Here is a 16,776-nt window from a genome sequence, read left to right as displayed (position 1 = left end):
TCGCGGCCTGGGGCCAAAACTGTCTTAAAAAGAGTCGCGCCCAGCCGCAGCACACGTGACGTGTCTCCATCGTCAATCGGCGGCGATCCCCCTTGGACCATTCCCACATCGTCATGCACTGACTCTCATTCCCTCGTTCTTATAATCAATACCTAGCTAACCTGTCGCTCGTTTATTGTGATTCCTTGCAATTGTTGATGCCCCCCAAAGCATGACCTCCAGTTCGGTCAACTGCTAGCTACCCACCTCTCGTGTGTTAGCCTCGGTACCGCAATGCAGCAGAGCTGCGCTCGACCATCCAGAGGCTGAACCAACGACATGAGCTATTCATACTCGCACAGCGCCGTTGCCGACTCTTATCGTCCTGCCCGCCGAGGCACTCGTGCAAGATCTTCGAAAGGGCTGGAACGGGATCAGTCACCGCCGCCATGGCCACAACGGTGGGCTTCAGATCTACGGGAGGCGATAAGTAGTAGACATGCGCTGTGGTCGCTATTCAAGCGAATTCTGAAATATGTCTTCACGGTCTCGAACGCTTTAATTGTTCTATGGATCTGTACACTATGGTGGGGCGAACGGGCTGTCTTTCAAGACAGCGTGAAGGCATGCAATTGGGGTAATTGGGAGAGATGGGTAGGTGATCGAAGTTGGAATTTGTCCCTTTCTGTCTTTCACTAACTGGTCATGCTCGCCCGATACAGCCCCAAGACGCCCTTCCTCATCATGTCGCCTTCATCGCTGACCCGCAATTGGTCGATCCGCACACCTATCCCGGCCGGCCGTGGCCTCTTTCGACGTTGACCGTCAAATTTACCGACCAATACCTTCGGAGATCCTTCTCGTCCATTCAGAAAGAATTAGGTCCAGACTCCGTGTTGTTCTTGGGTGACCTTTTTGACGGGGGCAGGGAATGGGCTACGGCATCCAGTTCGAGCCCGGAGAAGCGTTACAAGAAATACAAGGATCGATTTTGGAAGAAAGAGTTCCATCGGTTCGTGAAAATCTTTGTAGATACATGGAAAGATGGCGATGAGCATATACATCACCCGCTCGGGCGGAGGTTGATCACTGGCTTGCCCGGAAATCACGATCTGGGTTTTGGCTCGGGTGTCCAGATCCCAGTACGCGATCGATTCCAGAGCTTCTTCGGCAAAAGCAACCGTGTTGATGTCATTGGAAACCATACCTTTGTCTCTGTTGACACTGTGTCGCTGAGCGCCATGGACCAGCCGGACCCGGAGACAGGCAGCTCGGGCACAGGTTCGGGCGATGGAGAGCAGCCCAACGAACGCATCTGGAAGGATACTCAGGATTTCCTCGACCGCATGAACGTGCATCGGGGTAGGGCGGAAGTTGAGGCATTACGCATGCTCTCCAATAAGACTGAGGGCCGTCAGTTTCAGCATCGGGCTGTTGATATTTTCGAGCCGTCCGTCGACCCGCAGCTTAAGCCAGAGGTTGCGGGGTTTCCCACGATTCTTCTTTCTCACGTACCACTCTATCGCCGACCGGCCACGCCCTGCGGACCTTATCGCGAACACTACCCTCCCAGTGGCGAAGGCCTGGAGGAGGATGAGCGCAACGCCATTCCGATGGGTCGGGGCTATCAGTATCAGAACGTCCTGACCCCGGCCATTTCTCGGGACATTGTCTCGAAGGTCGGGCCTAATTTGGTCCAAATGTATTCGGGGGATGACCACGATTACTGCGAAATCTCCCACCACGAGTTCAGCGGGTCGCCCAAGGAGATCACCGTGAAGAGCCTTTCATGGGCCATGGGGATCCGGCAACCGGGCTTTGTACTCACCAGCCTGTGGAATCCTCTTGATCTGGCCACGGGTGAATCCGACGGGACTAGTAATGGCGGTCGTACGATCCAAAACCACCTGTGTCTTCTCCCGGATCAATTGTCCGTCTTCATCTATTACGGGGTTATCCTTGGTTTCACCCTCTGCGTGTTGCTCGTGCGCGCTGCGATCCTTGTAAAATATCTCCCATCCCGGACGAGTGCCGACGAGCCCATTCTGCCCTTGTCGGAACATCGCTCCCCACCCCCGCAGCGCCCGGCCCGCTACAAGACCGCATCTTCTGGTACGTCGAGCTCCACGTTTCCGTCGCCGCATGGGCTGGCCAGCCGTGCGGTGAACGCACCTCCCATGTACGCTACTTACGCGAGCTCAGATGAGGACGAATGGGGCACCCCCAAGTGGAAGCCAGTGCGTGGCGGGTCCCGGCGGCCGGGGGCTAGTGCTTCCCCGGTCACCCTGATCAAGGAGGAATTCCTTGCGTCGGTTATGGGAGTGGCCAAGATTGCATTGTGTTGGTACTTCTTCCTCATTTGGCGATGGTAAGCGATCGTGTTTTCTGGGTTCTTCCGGGATGGTAAATATTGGCTCTGTACATAGATATCTGGGGTTTGCATCTTGTAACTTTGGGCAGGCGTGCATGGATGAATGGCGTCTTAGAATGGTGGGAGGCAATAAAAGAACTATATTATAGGTACTGGGTACATGTATAATGGTACTGGGTGGCTGGTAGCAATTCCTGTCCGGCCATGTTGACTACGTTGGTGTTTGAAAGATGATGCCAGACGGTAGTACGTAGGACCATATATATATATTACGGCGGAGTACTAGAGACCGTCGTTGATGGCACCTACATCTCCTGAGGTAGTACTTGATTGAGAAGAAATTCATTCAATCGCGAGAAAAGCACGTCCATGAAAATTTACAGTTCTACCAATTGTCTACATGATGAGCTTTCAACACGATCAAAGGTGGGATGGAATGTGGACCAGCAATAATGACAGATCGATTCGATTGTTTCCGGCATGTCACTTGGCAGCGGGTTTGTATAGGCAAAAGGAGGATAATATTTTCCATCACATCCGATATGGTGTAACGGCTAACATCGCCGCCTTTCAAACCGAAAGACTTGACCGCGGCAGCTCGGGGTTCGATTCCCCGTATCGGAGATGTATTTCTTTTCCATCATTTTCTGACTACTCTTATCTATTCTTTTTTACGCTTTTTGCATCTCAGTTTTATTTACTCAACCACTCAGTCCACTTACATCATGAGCCTCGTGTGTTGATTATCTGCACGCAATACTACCGGGGGACATCCATGGGTGATAGACCTGCACTGAACCTTCCATCAGCATCCCACGGGCGATCTTTTCCCTGCCGGGCCAGGTGACCAACTCTATCCAAAATAGACTTTTGGGGACCAGACCACCAGCGTCGCAGACTCGCAACTCCCCCAGCAATCAACCCATTTTGTCTCGTGCGGATTAGACTATACTCGACCAGGAGCGGGCATATTTCGGGGATACATCCCTACCGGGCCAATCACACGAGCATTAAAAGACTAAATTAAGCATCCTGGTGGCGGCCTGCGCAAACCAATCTGCTCTCATGGCTCATGCAATTGGGATGAAAAAGGATGAAAAAGAACGCCGAGACTCGATTTCGTTGACGGGCCAAGCCTAAAACGGCCCCGGTGAGAGAGAAAAGCTTGACCCTGAATTCAATTGTTGACTTGGGAGAGGCAGCCATCCATGGTTGCCACCGACGGGCAAGCGTGGCTGAGCGCGCTGAATGGCCGGAAGCTGGTCTGGAAATTTCGGTTCGGGCCCCCAGGAACCCCGGACTCAACAGGACAACTTGACAACACCACAGGGACCGACAGACAGATCCTGCAGGGTCTGATCAATCGGTGTGTCAAGGAACCGTATATATTTCCTATTGTGAGCTAGGGGATTGGGATCCCCGGCCGGAAATAGTGACGGGCAAAGACAAGTGGGAGATCTGGCCCGCCGGCCACGCGAGTCTGGCTGGCCGTTCCCGGCCTCATTTTTGCCATCTTGCTGTCGGCACCAGCCCGCGTCTGGCCTCATCTCCGCGCGCCTCTTTCTAGATCTCTCTAGATACAAACAGATAACCCGCTTCCAAATCAACTCACCGTATTGGCTCGCCTGCGCTATCCCGATTCTCACCAACTGACCGACTCTGATCGTGGCTGAGACCGGCCCAACGCTCTTCTCCAGACTCGGCTCATACAGTCGCAGTGAGTCTGCGGAGTCTGGGGCCCCGTTCCTCCCAACCTAGCCCGATTCCGTGTCCTGTGGCGTGCAGAGAGCCAGAGAATGACTGATTCCGGCCGGTCTGGTCGTCGGTCTGCCGGATCTGGGGAAGAATCTGCCTGCTCGCTGGCCATCCCCGCGTCCCGCTCCAAATACTACATAAAGGCCTCCATCGCCCGGGTCTGGGGTAGAATGGATCTCTCATCATCTTACCTTCTCCGGCTCAATTGACTCTTACACACGCACTGCAACGTCGCTCACCTAATCTTTATCTAACCCCGCATTACCTACCTTCCATCGATTGCTGTGCCTTTGGCAGCCGAACCTTACCATGGGTTTCATGTTGAAGAGACCAGCTGATGCGGTGGGCTCAGCGGCCCCCGCCATCATCATCGGCCTGTTTGTCTCCTTTGGAGGTATTCTCTTTGGGTATGTAGATTCTCTTGCTCAATCGTGATGCATGGGATGTATGTCTGACTCGGATCCGAATAGATACGACACCGGAACCATCAGTGGTATCCTGGCCATGAAATACTGGCGGAAGATGTTCTCGACCGGTTACATCAATCCCTCCGATGACTACCCCGATGTGACCTCATCTCAATCTTCCATGATCGTGTCGTTGCTGTCTGCCGGTACTTTCTTTGGTGCCTTGGCCTCGGCTCCCGTTGCGGATTACTTTGGTCGCCGCATTGCCATGATCATCGAATCATTTGTCTTCTGCTTCGGTGTGATCCTCCAGACCGCCGCCACCTCGATCCCGCTGTTCGTCGCGGGACGGTTCTTTGCTGGCCTTGGTGTTGGTCTCCTCTCGGCAACTAGTAAGTCGACGCAAGTCCCGATGATACTTCAGACATGTGCTAACGGCAAGACAGTCCCTCTCTACCAGTCTGAGACGGCCCCGAAGTGGATTCGTGGTACCATTGTCGGCGCCTACCAGCTGGCCATCACCATTGGTCTGTTGTTGGCTTCGGTCGTCAACAATGCGACCAAGGACCGCATGGACACTGGCTGCTACCGCATTCCGGTTGCCGTTCAGTTCGCATGGGCCATCATCCTCGTGGTCGGAATGAGCTTGCTCCCCGAAACGCCCCGTTTCCTGATCAAGAAGGATAGACACGAGGCGGCGGCCAAGGCGCTTGCCCGTCTTCGTCGGTTGAATGCCGATGACCAGGCCATCGTCGATGAGTTGATGGAAATCCGCGCCACGCACGAATACGAGCTGAGCGTGGGCAAGGCCAGCTTCCGCGACATCGTGACTGGTTCCCTGGGTAAGCGGCTGGCCACCGGATGTGCCGTGCAGGCCCTGCAGCAACTCGCTGGTGTCAATTTCATCTGTAAGTGTGCTTCTTCTACGTCTGGCTAGGGGCTCCCAAACTAATCGCTTTACAGTCTACTACGGAACCACCTTTTTCCAGCGCTCGGGCATTCAAAACAGCTTTGTCATCACCCTCATTACCAACATCGTCAACGTGGCCTCCACGTTCCCGGGCCTGTACATGGTTGAGAAATGGGGTCGCCGGCCCTTGCTGCTGTTCGGTGCGGTTGGCATGTGCGTGTGCCAGCTGATCGTGGCTATTGTGGGCATGGTGGCTTCCTCGGATGTGGCCAACAAGGTCCTGATCGCCTTTGTCTGCATCTACATCTTCTTCTTTGCCAGCTCCTGGGGCCCCGTCGCGTGGGTGGTGACGGGTGAGCTGTACCCCCTCAAGGCTCGCGCCAAGTGCCTCTCCATCACCACCGCCACGAACTGGCTGCTGAACTGGGCCATTGCCTATGCCACCCCCTACATGGTGGATTCCGGCCCGGGCAACGCCAACCTGCAGTCCAAGGTGTTCTTCATCTGGGGTGGCTTCTGCTTGATCGCGGTCGTCTTTGTGTACACCTGTATCTACGAGACCAAGGGGCTCAGTCTGGAGCAGGTGGACGAGCTCTACTCGAAGGTGTCGTCGGCCTGGCACTCTCCGGGATTCATCCCGTCGGCCCATTTCGCCGGTGCGGATGCCGAAAAGGCCGGGCCGAGTGTGTACGAAGTGGAGGATAAGTTCCCCACGAAGCGCGAGTCGTCCCAGCACATTGAGACGGCTTAATTCTGGATTCTAATCTGGCTTGGGATATGACTTGATAATTTTGATTTTTATTGGATATGGGTTTCTTTTCTTTCTGTTTATATAGTTAGCCTATGATGTGATGTATTTAGCGCACGGTACGATATATATGACTACGATTGATTCACAAATTTCTCCTTTTGCATGTCATTTGCACGTCACTTGTGACTTTACTGTGCCTGAGTGCCTGAGCCGGAGAGGAATGACCCCCCTGTGACGCCTCAGGCAACGATCGCCCGTCGCTGATTGGGCGCCACGCCCCACCGGGTGACGTGCACGGGCCCACCACACGTGATGCTGGCCTGAATTCTGGGGCCGATCTTTCATCATGGGGAAGGCTGCGACTCCAGATCGTCTCTGCTTCGCCTCGATCTTCATCCCCTATTTCTCCCTCTCGACTCCCTCTTTTCCCCCTTCCTCGTCCACTAAAAATGAGGCCCTTTTCCTCCCCTACTTTTGGATCAGCCACTGTACCCTGATCCCCCCATGTTCATCTCCGACGCTGACCCCGACGAGGGGCTGTCTACCAGTGTTGCCCGGGGCGCTGAATCACGCGTTTTTGACAAGGCCCCTTACTTTGATACCACCGTTGAAGTCGGTTCCATCGAGGAGCATCCAGCGCCCGACGCAGGGTTGAAGGCGCCCTTACAGACCGGGTATGAGTTGCAGGATTTGGGCCCCGTTTGTGCTGAGGACTCGGAAAATGCCTCAGCGGTTACTGAACGACTACTCGGAGAGGAAGGACCATTTCAATGGAAGAATCAACTCGGCACGTCGATTGCGAATAACGTGACGCACCCATTGTTTCCACCCCTGCCGTCGTACGGACCGCCGTCCCTGATTACCTCGGTCCAGCATCTGATCATTCGCTGCATCTCATTCGTGTTGTCCCTCGTCTTTCTCGGAACAGTCATCGTGGGCGCGATTATCCAGACCGCTAGTGCGTCTGTCTTGCAGATTCATCAGAAGATAGGCGGACGGGCGCCTCACACCCCGAGGGTATTTCGCGAGGAGGAACGGTCACGGCAGGTCGAGCGAAACAAGGCATCGCGGAGGTGGAGTTACCGACGAGAGAAGGAGGTCGATGAGGAGGCATTGGATGAATGTCCGCCCTTGGAAGGGGGCAAGGATCCGATTGTATGCGATGTCGCATACTACGCTAGACGGGTAGGGCTAGATGTGGAGACCTTCAAGGTGCAAACCGAGGATGGGTTCATCCTCACCTTGTGGCATGTCTACAACCCGCAGGAACACACGCCCTTGCCTCCTAAGGCCCGGCGCCCGCGCGGCCCACACGTCTTCACTGGCCAGACCAGTTCTGAGGCCTCTCGCCGAGGGCCGCGCAAATATCCCGTCCTCCTGATGCACGGGCTGCTGCAAAGCGCCGGGGCATTTTGCGCCAACGATGACGACAGCCTTGCGTTCTTTCTGTGCAAGTCGGGCTACGATGTGTGGCTCGGAAACAATCGGTGCGGCATGGTCCCGGAACACACGACGCTGTTTCAGTCGGATCCCCGGATGTGGGCGTGGAACATCCAGCAGATGGGGGTGCTGGACCTGCCGGCCCTGGTTTCCCGGGTGCTGTTCGAGACCGGCTTTGAGAAGCTGGGACTCGTGGGCCATTCGCAAGGCACCGCAGAGACATTTATCGCACTGGCCAAAGATCAGCGACCGGAGCTGGGCGAGCGGATTTCCGTCTTCTGCGCCCTCGCGCCGGCCGTGTACGCGGGCCCCTTGGTGGAACGGGTCTACTTTCGCTTCATGCGGATCATCCCCCCTCTCGTCTTCCGGGCCTTCTTTGGCATTCACGCGTTCATTCCGTTCATGATGACGGTACACCGCCGGCTACACCCGCGCATCTACGGCACGCTGGGATACTACGTCTTTTCCTTCCTGTTTGGGTGGAGCGATGCGCGCTGGGACCGAGGTCTCCGCGATCGGATGTTTCAATTCGCGCCCGTGTACGTGAGCGCAGAGACGATGCGGTGGTGGCTGGGGGGCGAGTGCTTCGCTCACCAGAAGTGCATCCTCGCGACGAGCGAGGTCACGCAGGCGGAGGCGGCGGAGGATCAGCGGGTGGCGCGAGGCCATGGCGACGGCGAGGTCCTCCGCAGCAACACGGCGTGGTATGGCCCCCAGATGCCTCCCATTGCGCTGTGGATCGCAGGCGCGGATGGTCTCGTGGACGGACGCCGGTTACTGCACCGTCTCGAAAGTGGGCGAGAGCCGCACGTCCAGCTGGTGCACGCCAAGGTGATCGAGGAGTACGAGCACCTGGATGTCCTGTGGGCGATGGATGCGATCGACCAGGTGGGCCAGGAAGTGCGGCAAGTGCTGTGGGAGACGATGCCGCAAGAGGCACGGACGCAGTGCCGGATGCCACGGGGCGTGTGGACTGCCCGATGAATTTACGACTCGATGACACTGTGATTAGCATATACGGATAATTCGGCTGTACATATATCGCATATAGAGTAGACATGTATGATACGTATAGGGATTGTATTGTGGGCTTATTATGAATATTATTATTGATTATTCTAACTATTCATTCCAGGCTAGAGGCTCTGACACGAGACTAGAGGCAGATGATAGCATCAGCTGCCTGACATGTCTTTTAATCCATCCAGTAGTTAGTTACCGTGGTACACAGACATCCCCAGAGTAACTAGTAGGATGAATCCTAATCATGCGAAACCATTCCTCGAATCGTTAGTATATCCGACTAACCCCGACCGGGCCTCTTTCCATCCATCTCACCAATCCGACTCTTGCATTCCAACCGAGCAGGGGCCCCCAGGCCCCCCATTCATCTCCAAGACTCCAACGGCTGGACTAGCTAGCTAGTTAGTTAGTTAGTTAGTAGTTCTAGTGGAAATCTAGTTATCTAGTGGCTGCTTAGTCTTTACCCACACCCACCACCATGGCAACAGGAAACAGGCAAAGACGCGTATACTACCCACCCACTACTCTGGTCACTATTCTCCTGGGTCCTCATGCCCCTCACGTACATAGCTTAGTTGGTTAGCCGAGAGAATTGACAGTTTGCTTAGCCTTTCAGATAGGTTGATGTTATTGGGTGATTACTAGTACTAGATGATGGTGGGGTGCACATGCATGTATACTTTGTAGTGTGTATCATCTTCTCGTCTTCAAGGTACCTTTCCTCTCCACTTGTGTGTGTTAGTTGCGGACAACGCAGGTACTGGTACTACTACCACTTCAGCAGCAGCAAGGTGGAATGAAGGTTATGTGTTTCATTTTGATGCTACTCCATGGCAAATGTCAATCCCGGCTTCTTCTTCATCATCTTCATATGTCTCATGGTACATGTGAATTTGAAGACAAGGGGGTACGTCATATCCTCCCTTCATCCCTCCCCCTCGTCAGCAGCCAAACTTGAGCCCCAATTCCGAGGATCCGAGTCAGAAGTAGTAGTCAGCAATGGTCAAGACAATAAAATCACTCATAGTTATTTTGATCAGTATGTTTCAGTCGAAGGTTCTGGAAATGATAAGACTAGTTTGATCTCACCATACCATCACCATCCCTATCACCTTCTATTGATCAATTGTAGACTAGATAGCTATCTAGGTGGCTTCATATGTCTTAAGACTCACACAACTACTGGTGCTTAGCGAGACAATGGTTTCAGTGCATCGTAGGCCTTACCATGATTCCACTGTGAATGCTCAGTTTCGAGGCTGTCTGTCTCATGTGAGCAGAGCAGGGTGCATTTCCGCTTCTGGAATGTGAGGGTTCACCGGATATACCCCCTCTTTTGGTGGGTTTCTACCTTTCAAGGCAGCCGGGTTATCCGACTGTGGGGTTGGTGTTTTATACGTGATGAAGATGGGTATGTAACCCGTCTGAGGACCTGGAAGGGTAGCCTTGTTTATTGTGATGGTTATGGGGCTTCATGGGGATATCTACGAGTTCTAGGCTTAGAAAATTGAGGGGAAAGCGGGTTGGAGTGGGAGGTAGTGTTGAGGACGGCAGAGGAAGATAGGAAGTGTTACACAAGTCGGGGAATTATCGTGGGAGAATACGGAAACTGAGTGATCTGAGGAAGTTTCCTGAATCAAGGCGAAAATGTAGATTTGCTTTTGTAAGGCGTTGACGGTGAAGTAAGGGCGGGTGGAATCATAGTAATTCCAAGTAGAACTGAACGATATGCCGACGATATGGTAACCTGAGGATTCAAATTAGGGCTGCAAAGTACTATATATAGATGAAAAAGAGGTGAAGTTCGTTGGGCGGAAAAACGGTTGAAATTGACTTTTATCTTTGCTTTTTTGTGTTACTATTCTTTGCACAAATCTGAACATACTTTGCACTGACAGCCTGTCTACCGTGTCCGAGCGAATAACAGCCAGGTGTGCTGCCTGGAGAGAGGCATGTAATGTACACCGACTCTTGTCGCATCGCATCACATCGCCTATCAATCAGATAGATACCCACCATCACTGCTAGAAATCACTCAGGAATATTCCTAATAGTTACTACTGCTACCACCACCCATAGACCTCTTGAATTCATGCAGCAACTGACTGATTTAGTGCGGGGCATCGATGAGGGAAATTGGTTGAAACTAACCAACTAGCCCGAGATTAATTGATTAATTGAATTGATGATGACGATCCGGGGGGTCCTCAGAAAGCCCACACTTCAAATAAATCCCAGCAATCGGAAATCCCAGCATAGCCCAAAAGCAAATCAAAAACAAGGAATCCCAGACGCCATCGACGTGTCCTTCCATGCAGCACGGATGCACTTTGACAATCAAGCATTGGACCAAGAAATTCTCCGCACGCGGGGGCACCGCCACGCCATTCATTCCCAGCAGCATCCATCTAAGGCTGTGCGTCGGTGAACTAAGCGATTAAGCAGAAAAGAAAAGAAGAAACTTTGTTTCTATGGAACCTTCCCTGTCCGCCATCCCGTGCGATGCCATACAGGACCCGAGTATCGGTTCTGCCTGTCAATGATGATTAAAAAAAGAACTGTATACCCACAGCTTCGGCAGTTGAATGCTGTCACTGAAGTCATTATCGACCTGGAATTTAAAGGAAAAGAAAATAAAATATAAGAAAAACCCAGCACTCGCAGTATATGCAACTGCAAGATGCAAAAAGCCAGCCAACCACGAAGTAAACCCTCATCCAAAACCTCTGGTCTAAGCCCTTGGAGTCGAGTCCGTCCCATCCCTAGCAAGGTAGGGAGCCACTCGCAACGCTAGTCTGGGCTTCATTTCCAGCCCGTCCGGCCCGTTCATCAATATTGGACAGAAACCAACAACAACACCGGATATACCCTCGTCCAGGCTGTTGCCTTCTCCCTTCTTCGATTGCTTTTTCTTTGCTTGTTCCAATTGTCCCAGCCCCGCATGCAATCACTTGTTTCCCGTGCCACCTTTGGCGTAGGGCGTGCCAGCTGGCTTACCTTTCGGCTTATCACCAACCCCCTGGGCCTATTCTCATGACCCGTGTGTGTGTAGCAGCCCCAATTCATCATGACTCACCTTCTCCAATAATCCTGAGACGAGATTGACTTTATCCAGATCAGCTCGGTGCATGAGGGGAAAAAGCTAAAGCTTGCCGTCATGGCTCGGCTATGCGTGAGGGGGTGAGGACAAAACACTCCATCCGATTATCCACAATCCGCAGAGTGGAGCGTGCTGTCTGCTTTGCTTGCTTGCTTGCTGACTTTGACTGCTGTCTGATGTCTGTCTGCGTGCAGATGGGCTTCGATCGATCAGGGCGAAAAGCCCGCTTTCGGCCGGCCGTGTAGCCGTGGCCTCTTTGGGGCTGTTGGCCGAAATCAAAAAGGTATAAAGACCAGGTCCGGAGCCGGATTCTTGTCTCACCATCAGAGCTCAATTCATCAAGCAAGGAAAACCTCCTAAGGAAGCAGTTCAGCCAGCCAGCCAACAAGCAAGCAAAGCATAGCAAGACTCCCCCTTCATCATTCTGATTTTCACTTCATTATGAAACCATCTACTCTCTACTCTTCTCTACCTTGGGTCATTACGTCCCTCACGGTAGCGGTCCATAGTGCTCCTACCGGGACCAAGTCGAACTCGAACCCTCCCCTACGAGGCTCCGAGAACCTCCTGGGCTACTCGGCCTCCAACACCGTGACGGACCAGTCGACCGATGAGATTCCCTACGTGCCGGTGCCGGGACAGACGGATACCGCTGACCTCGGCGTGTATCTGGACTTTGACGATGTCGAGAACCCGCAACCGGTCCGTGGAAGCACGGGTGGAACGGATCCTGGCCCTCGTATGTAGTGTCGATCCATGGAACCAGACCAGGTGTCTGGGTTGATCTGCAATGATCTCATCTCATCTCACATTGAACAATAGGCAACGACTACTACGATCGGATGAATAGCGATAAGCTGGCTCCACCGGGTACGGACAATGGTCAGACGATCAATGCCCAATGGCCTATGGGTGAGTTTATTCCTTTTCTTTTTCTCTTCTCGTTTAGCCCCTTTCTTTGCTGTTTTTTTGGGGGAAAAGTTTAATGAGACAGAACAAGGCTAACCATTGGGTATAGGACTAAGCCATAATCGGTAAGCCGACTGCCCTTGCTGCGATGCATGATGTACTAGCTACTAATTGGAGTGAAGGCTGGGATTGAACGAGTCTGGATGGGCTCGGCAAGAGAACGAGGTGGTGATGCCGGCTGCGACCGAGATGGCTGGAGTCGATATGCGTCTGGAAGCAGGTGCCTATCGGGAGCTGCATTGGCATGTGGCATCGGAATGGTCGTTGGTGTTGAACGGATCGTGTCGGATTGAGGTAAGATGCAGAGTTACCATAAACCAGTTGTCGAAGCTAATCATCATCCAGGCCGTGAATGAAAACGGACAAACTTTCGTCGATGACGTGAGTGCCGGCGATGTCTGGTTCTTCCCTCCGTAAGTACTTTGCTCCAATACCCAATTGTTGCCCCTTCGATAGGGATGAATAGATGGGGAATGGCTGGTTGACTCACTCCTTACAGCGGTGTTCCGCATTCCATCCAAGCCCTCGATTCGGGCGTCGAGTTTCTCCTCATCTTCGACGATGGCTCCTTCTCCGAGGATAATACCTTCCTTGCCACTGAAGTGTTTGCCCATCAGCCGGTATACTTCTTGCTCTCTAAAAGTACCCATGATGATTGACTGATAATGGGTATAGCGTTCTGTCCTGGCTAAAAACTTCGACCTCCCCGTCGCCGCTTTCGACGACATCCCCGAAGATGAACTCTACATCTTCCCCGGCACGCCCGCACCGCAGAACATCTCCGAGCAGAATGTAACCGGCTCTGCGGGCGTCCTGCCTCAGTCCCAGAGCTACTCGTACCACTTCTCCGAGCAGCCCGCCCACGAAGTGCAAGGCGGATCCGTGAAAATCGTCGACTCCCTCACCTTCCCCATCTCCACGAACACGGCGGCCGCGTTGGTCACTGTGCACCCGGGGGGTATGCGCGAAATTCACTGGCACCCGAGCAGCGATGAATGGACCTTCTTCATCAGTGGCAAGGCACGCGCGACGTTGTTCACGGCGCCCAGCACGGCCACGACATTCGATTACCGTCCGGGTGATGTAGGATACTTCCCGCAGAGTAACAGTCATTATATCGAGAACACGGGCGATGAGGATCTGGTGTTTCTGGAGGTGTTGCAGACGGATCAATTCACTGGTAAGCATCAGGCCCTTCTCCCTCTGTTTCAAGGAATTAGATGTCAGTACTGATGGTATGCAGACATCGCATTGGGCCAGTGGATCGGATCCACGCCGAAGCAGATTGTCGCGGATACGCTGCACCTGCCGCAGAGTGCGCTGGATCGGTTGAAGACGGAGAAGATGTATGTGGTGGCTGGGTCGAATGAGACGGATGCAGCTGCTAGTGCTTAGTGCTAGTGGCTGATATGTTGGATGTTTGACGATCTTTATGATACTGATGACTGGACATATTGTATTGGGACATATTTATTTGTTATGAGGTTAGTTTACTTTGCGATAGACTAGTTACTAGTTAACCGAGGTATATTTCGGGTTGATCAGATAACATCGTATCAGATTATAGCTTGTCTACTTGGCACTAATCCACTCTCCACTGACTTAATATTCTATTTAATAAGGTTTCTTCCCCGCATTAGCACCTCTTATACTCCTAATAAGTCTGATATTATAGATAGCTGTACGAACAGACACTTCAATCAACCTACATAAGAGTCCATAACCCACCAACTATTATACCATGACCACTCTGAAGATAACTAAACACTAACCTCCCTAATAATCTCCTCATGCTTCCGACTCCTCGCCTCCATCTTCACCCCATCCAAAACCGAATGACTGACCACCCCAGAGGTAAACCTCACCTCTTTCCCTTCTCCCCCCTTCTCCAGGGATATCTTCATCGCACTCAACATCATTCCAATCGTCACAAACACACTCGCATCCGCCAACACCCGTCCAGGACACACTCTCCTCCCGAACCCAAATACCCAGGCCGCCGGATCAGGCTGGGGGTTCTCACCTAGGAATCTCTCCGGATCGAATACTTCTGGATGTGGGTAGATGTTCGGGTCGTGGGTCATTGCCCTGCAATACATACATCAGCACAGCACAGCACACAATAACACATAAGTATGAAGAAGGGAATGATGTACCAAACATTCCCCATCACCACCGCCCCCTTCGGAATCGTATACCCCTCAAACACATCTCCCTCCGTACATAGATGCGCTAATCCCATCGGTGCAACCGGATGCCACCGGAAAGATTCTTTCACGATGGCATTGACATAGGGTAATTGATCGCGGTCAGATGATGTGGGCAATGTGTGGGTGCCTAAGACGGAGTCGAGTTCCTGTTGGGCTTTCTGCTGTACGGTGGGGTTCAAGGCCATGCAGATGATGAATGTTGAGAGGGTGGATACTGTCTTTTTCCCCCATTATCAGCCTTAAGTATAGGAAGGGGGGATAAGATTCTTACGGTATCAGCTCCAGCAAGGTATAATGAACCGGCTGTCCATTTGGCTGTGATTTCTTCTTCCTCCGTCAGGGAGTTCTCTTCTTTTTTGGTATTCTTCATCTCCTGGAGGAGATTACTCGTGTAAGATGGCGGTGCTACTCCAGAGGCCATCTGCTCCTTTACAATCTGGTACGGTGTTTCAATGGTGGTCAGGAGCTGAGTACGCCAGAATTGGGATTTGCGGTGGAAGGAGAATGGGAGCCAGGAGGGGAGGTATTTTACTTTATATCTTTGTTAATATCATTTTAGGTCTGCTGAGCAGAAAGGATATGATAGAAGAGAAGAAGGAGACATACAAACAGGAACCATATCCACCAACCAGGTCTTATTCATCACCGCGGAAAACGTTTCCATCGAGTCATCTGCCAGATCGACTAATTCGTCCCGACCGTGCGGGTTAATGTCGTATCCGTAGCCGATTTTCAGGATGATCGCGCCGGCTTCTCTATTCTCATATCTCATTAGCTTTTACGGAAGTGAAATGCGGACAGCGAAAAAAGGAAGCTGGGAGAAGTACGTCCTCAAATGCTGCACCCAATTACCCGGATCCTCTACGATCCGACGGAGCAGCCGTCTCGCTTCGAGCTCCTGCAGTGAATTGAACTTCGATACGAGAGTCTTCGTCCCCAGGACCTGGTGCAGGGCTTTACGGTATGCGCGGAATCGCCCGCCGTAGGGCTGCATGGCGATGGTGCCGTTCCATCCGATCCTATTATTCCTTATTAGAAGGATCCTATGCTATAGAAGGGTATGTGGGAAGACTTACATCTCACCAGCGAATACTAGTCGCGGCCGGGAGGAGTACTTGAGGGAGCGTTTTTCGAAGAGCTCAGTGGCTATGTTGGCATCGTGAAGAATGATAATGGGTTGGCCGAGGATGGTGATGGAGGTTATTGGGCCTACGGGAATTAGTTAGGGTTTGATGATGATGATAGTGATGTCTACCGTAACGGTCTTTGTGCTTTAGCCAGTGCTGCCATTCTGGGGTATTCGCTGGTGGCAGATCGGATATATTGCCGACAATGGGCTTGCCTGAGGGTCCTGGGGGAAGGGGGAGGGAGGGGGTTTGGCGATAGGTGAGGAAGGAGAGGGTCAGGAATAGTATAAGGCAGGCGAATGCGACCGCGATTGGAATGGCCATTGTGGGGGTGAGTATTAATGTGATGAGATAATTCGGGATTGGAGTTTTGGCATCTGGCTTAGTTATATGTATTCTGACATGGCGGGACGGTCTGCGGGTTGATATATGCAGCCAGTTGTTAGGCTGGTCGTGGGGGTTAAGCTAGTCGAGGCATTTGCTGGTGAGGTGGAGTTGTTGTGGCTGGTTGACGCAGCTGCTCCGGAATGGTAAGCTATAAGGATGAATGGTGGAACGATATGTTAAGAAAATGTAGGTCTGGACTCTGGACACAAAATGTTTGATTCTGCCAATGGAGCTGATTAGTCCAGAGGTTCGTATTGTCAGAATGCAACCTCGTGCGCTTTAGGCAGTGAGTTCCCCGGGCGCGATACCGCTCGCCTATCCAGTAAAAGACTCGGATTCTGAGTCAA

At 52.5% G+C, this 16,776-nt stretch overlaps 5 protein-coding genes and 1 non-coding gene across 6 annotated transcripts; 5 read left to right on the top strand and 1 right to left on the bottom strand.

Moving 5' to 3' along the window:
- Window positions 1-318: 318 nt before the first annotated feature.
- ASPBRDRAFT_32677 (putative manganese ion homeostasis (Fr)) lies at window positions 319-2,351 on the top strand (the record flags this gene model as incomplete). The annotated part of the gene is made up of 2 exons (XM_067623044.1): window positions 319-633; window positions 702-2,351. 2 exons carry the CDS (start codon window positions 319-321, stop codon window positions 2,349-2,351), a joined length of 1,965 nt encoding a protein of 654 aa, XP_067476167.1.
- A 535-nt stretch (window positions 2,352-2,886) lies between these two features.
- On the top strand, window positions 2,887-2,974 carry ASPBRDRAFT_t215. The gene has a single exon. It is a non-coding gene; the product is annotated as a tRNA-Glu (tRNA).
- Window positions 2,975-4,414: 1,440 nt separating this feature from the next.
- On the top strand, window positions 4,415-6,173 carry ASPBRDRAFT_57477 (sugar porter family MFS transporter; the record flags this gene model as incomplete). The annotated part of the gene is made up of 4 exons (XM_067627749.1): window positions 4,415-4,512; window positions 4,576-4,904; window positions 4,959-5,420; window positions 5,476-6,173. 4 exons carry the CDS (start codon window positions 4,415-4,417, stop codon window positions 6,171-6,173), a joined length of 1,587 nt encoding a protein of 528 aa, XP_067476166.1.
- Window positions 6,174-6,425: 252 nt separating this feature from the next.
- On the top strand, window positions 6,426-8,748 carry ASPBRDRAFT_288275 (putative ab-hydrolase associated lipase). Its single transcript, XM_067622565.1, has one exon. The coding sequence runs from the start codon at window positions 6,678-6,680 to the stop codon at window positions 8,595-8,597; it is 1,920 nt and encodes a 639-aa protein (XP_067476165.1). The 5' UTR covers window positions 6,426-6,677; the 3' UTR covers window positions 8,598-8,748.
- A 3,327-nt stretch (window positions 8,749-12,075) lies between these two features.
- On the top strand, window positions 12,076-14,327 carry ASPBRDRAFT_158144 (putative oxalate decarboxylase). Its single transcript, XM_067619432.1, has 8 exons — window positions 12,076-12,475; window positions 12,559-12,648; window positions 12,755-12,770; window positions 12,828-12,999; window positions 13,051-13,118; window positions 13,205-13,325; window positions 13,381-13,885; window positions 13,949-14,327. Exons 1-8 carry the CDS (start codon window positions 12,178-12,180, stop codon window positions 14,098-14,100), a joined length of 1,422 nt encoding a protein of 473 aa, XP_067476164.1. The 5' UTR covers window positions 12,076-12,177; the 3' UTR covers window positions 14,101-14,327.
- Window positions 14,328-14,398: 71 nt separating this feature from the next.
- Window positions 14,399-16,400, bottom strand: ASPBRDRAFT_46187 (cytochrome P450). Its single transcript, XM_067625579.1, has 7 exons — window positions 16,171-16,400; window positions 15,992-16,124; window positions 15,743-15,934; window positions 15,522-15,670; window positions 15,187-15,446; window positions 14,862-15,133; window positions 14,399-14,793 (listed from the first exon to the last, which is right to left on the bottom strand). Exons 1-7 carry the CDS (start codon window positions 16,364-16,366, stop codon window positions 14,466-14,468), a joined length of 1,530 nt encoding a protein of 509 aa, XP_067476163.1. The 5' UTR covers window positions 16,367-16,400; the 3' UTR covers window positions 14,399-14,465.
- Between the last annotated feature and the right edge of the window lie 376 nt (window positions 16,401-16,776).

Source organism: Aspergillus brasiliensis, assembly GCF_001889945.1.
Source record: "Aspergillus brasiliensis CBS 101740 unplaced genomic scaffold ASPBRscaffold_11, whole genome shotgun sequence".
Classification (NCBI taxonomy): domain Eukaryota; kingdom Fungi; phylum Ascomycota; class Eurotiomycetes; order Eurotiales; family Aspergillaceae; genus Aspergillus; species Aspergillus brasiliensis.
This window is presented reverse-complemented; position numbering and strand designations above follow the sequence as displayed.

Excerpts from the sequence above, each read along its gene's own strand:
- ASPBRDRAFT_288275 (XM_067622565.1), top strand. The coding sequence starts at position 6,678 with ATGTTCATCTCCGACGCTGACCCCGACGAGGGGCTGTCTACCAGTGTT.
- ASPBRDRAFT_158144 (XM_067619432.1), top strand. The coding sequence starts at position 12,178 with ATGAAACCATCTACTCTCTACTCTTCTCTACCTTGGGTCATTACGTCC. Across the intron at positions 13,326-13,380 it reads AAGTGTTTGCCCATCAGCCG|CGTTCTGTCCTGGCTAAAAA; the intron begins GTATACTTCTTG and ends TAATGGGTATAG. Across the intron at positions 13,886-13,948 it reads GCAGACGGATCAATTCACTG|ACATCGCATTGGGCCAGTGG; the intron begins GTAAGCATCAGG and ends GATGGTATGCAG.
- ASPBRDRAFT_46187 (XM_067625579.1), bottom strand. The coding sequence starts at position 16,366 with ATGGCCATTCCAATCGCGGTCGCATTCGCCTGCCTTATACTATTCCTG. Across the intron at positions 16,125-16,170 it reads AAAGCACAAAGACCGTTACG|GCCCAATAACCTCCATCACC; the intron begins GTAGACATCACT and ends TAATTCCCGTAG. Across the intron at positions 15,447-15,521 it reads GGTGGATATGGTTCCTGTTT|TAAAATACCTCCCCTCCTGG; the intron begins GTATGTCTCCTT and ends AAAGATATAAAG.